The 1103-nt window shown below is 27.7% G+C and overlaps 1 protein-coding gene across 1 annotated transcript; it reads right to left on the bottom strand.

Annotated features, from left to right (window-relative positions):
• Positions 1–231: 231 nt before the first annotated feature.
• LOC131629994 (uncharacterized) lies at positions 232–1023 on the bottom strand (the record flags this gene model as incomplete). Its single annotated transcript, XM_058900794.1, has 2 exons — positions 232–515; positions 930–1023. Coding segments are annotated over 2 exons (319 nt in total), but the record flags the coding sequence as incomplete, so codon positions are not given.
• Positions 1024–1103: the final 80 nt, after the last annotated feature.

The following is a 1103-nucleotide window of genomic DNA, read 5'->3' as shown; positions in this document are numbered from 1 at the left end:
ATTTTATAAAATTTGATTATTTATTATGATAAAAACACAATATTATTTAAAAAAAACCTTTAAATTTGAATATCAAAATATATATTTTTTATAATCCGTAGCAAATAAAGTGTAGTTTTTTTTCTTCTTATTTGTGTATTTTAGAAGTTCGAATGATCTTTATTAGAGTGAGCACAAGACTAACCATGTAAATTTGATATTAAAAAGTTAAGGTGAATTTGCATCTTCCAAACTGGATACACTCTATATCTTGTGTTTCAAGGACTTATATACAGACAAAATAAAGAAATTTATAATCTTTTCTGTACTGCAAGAAGTAGTACAACAAAAATAGGAGAAGTTAGAAAAAGAAAATACAGAATAACCTGATTCGTTGAACTTTCTTTAACCACTTCATCTTTAACTTTAACGGTGTAGTCTATTTTCTTTTCAATAAAGGCATCGAAATAACTCTCATAGAATGTGTTCTTCGAATAACTTGAAGAACCTGTCCTCACCTTCATCATTTCCATAGCCTGCAAGAGTTCATGTATAAGAAATATCCAATGAAAATATATTTATTGTAGTTTACATTCAAATCAATATTCTTTTTTTATTAGCAAAGAAAGAAAATCACTACCATGGAAAGAAAACAAAGCTTAAGAACAAGTTGAGCAGAAGCAAGCAATACGACAGAGCTAGATCCAAATATGTTTAAATGTAGAAAAATAAATTCGATTTTCCTAACTAAAATTCCCCATTTTTACTTTTATTATAAAGTAAAGTTGGAGAATGGATGTCCATTTACAAGCTTTCATGTAAAAAATGTTGCGAAATATTATTTTCAAGGGAATCAACTATTGTAAAATTTCCTATTAGTTATGTGTTGCACTGGTATTTAGCAAATCATTTTACATAAACTCCTAAACTTAAAAGCCACCGGAAACTACCTGAAAACTGAACATGAAATGTCTTGCTTTCTTGCTTACTTGAACATTTGGGTGAGATTGAAGCTTTTCATACATACTTCGTGCTTCACTGTGCCTGTCAATCATTAAAATATATTGGAAATTTTTTTATTAAGAAGAAAAAACAGTTCATTAATAATCAGCAAAACACATACA

This window comes from Vicia villosa, unplaced genomic scaffold (genome assembly GCF_029867415.1).
Source record: "Vicia villosa cultivar HV-30 ecotype Madison, WI unplaced genomic scaffold, Vvil1.0 ctg.000628F_1_1_3, whole genome shotgun sequence".
Taxonomy (NCBI): domain Eukaryota; kingdom Viridiplantae; phylum Streptophyta; class Magnoliopsida; order Fabales; family Fabaceae; genus Vicia; species Vicia villosa.
This window is presented reverse-complemented; position numbering and strand designations above follow the sequence as displayed.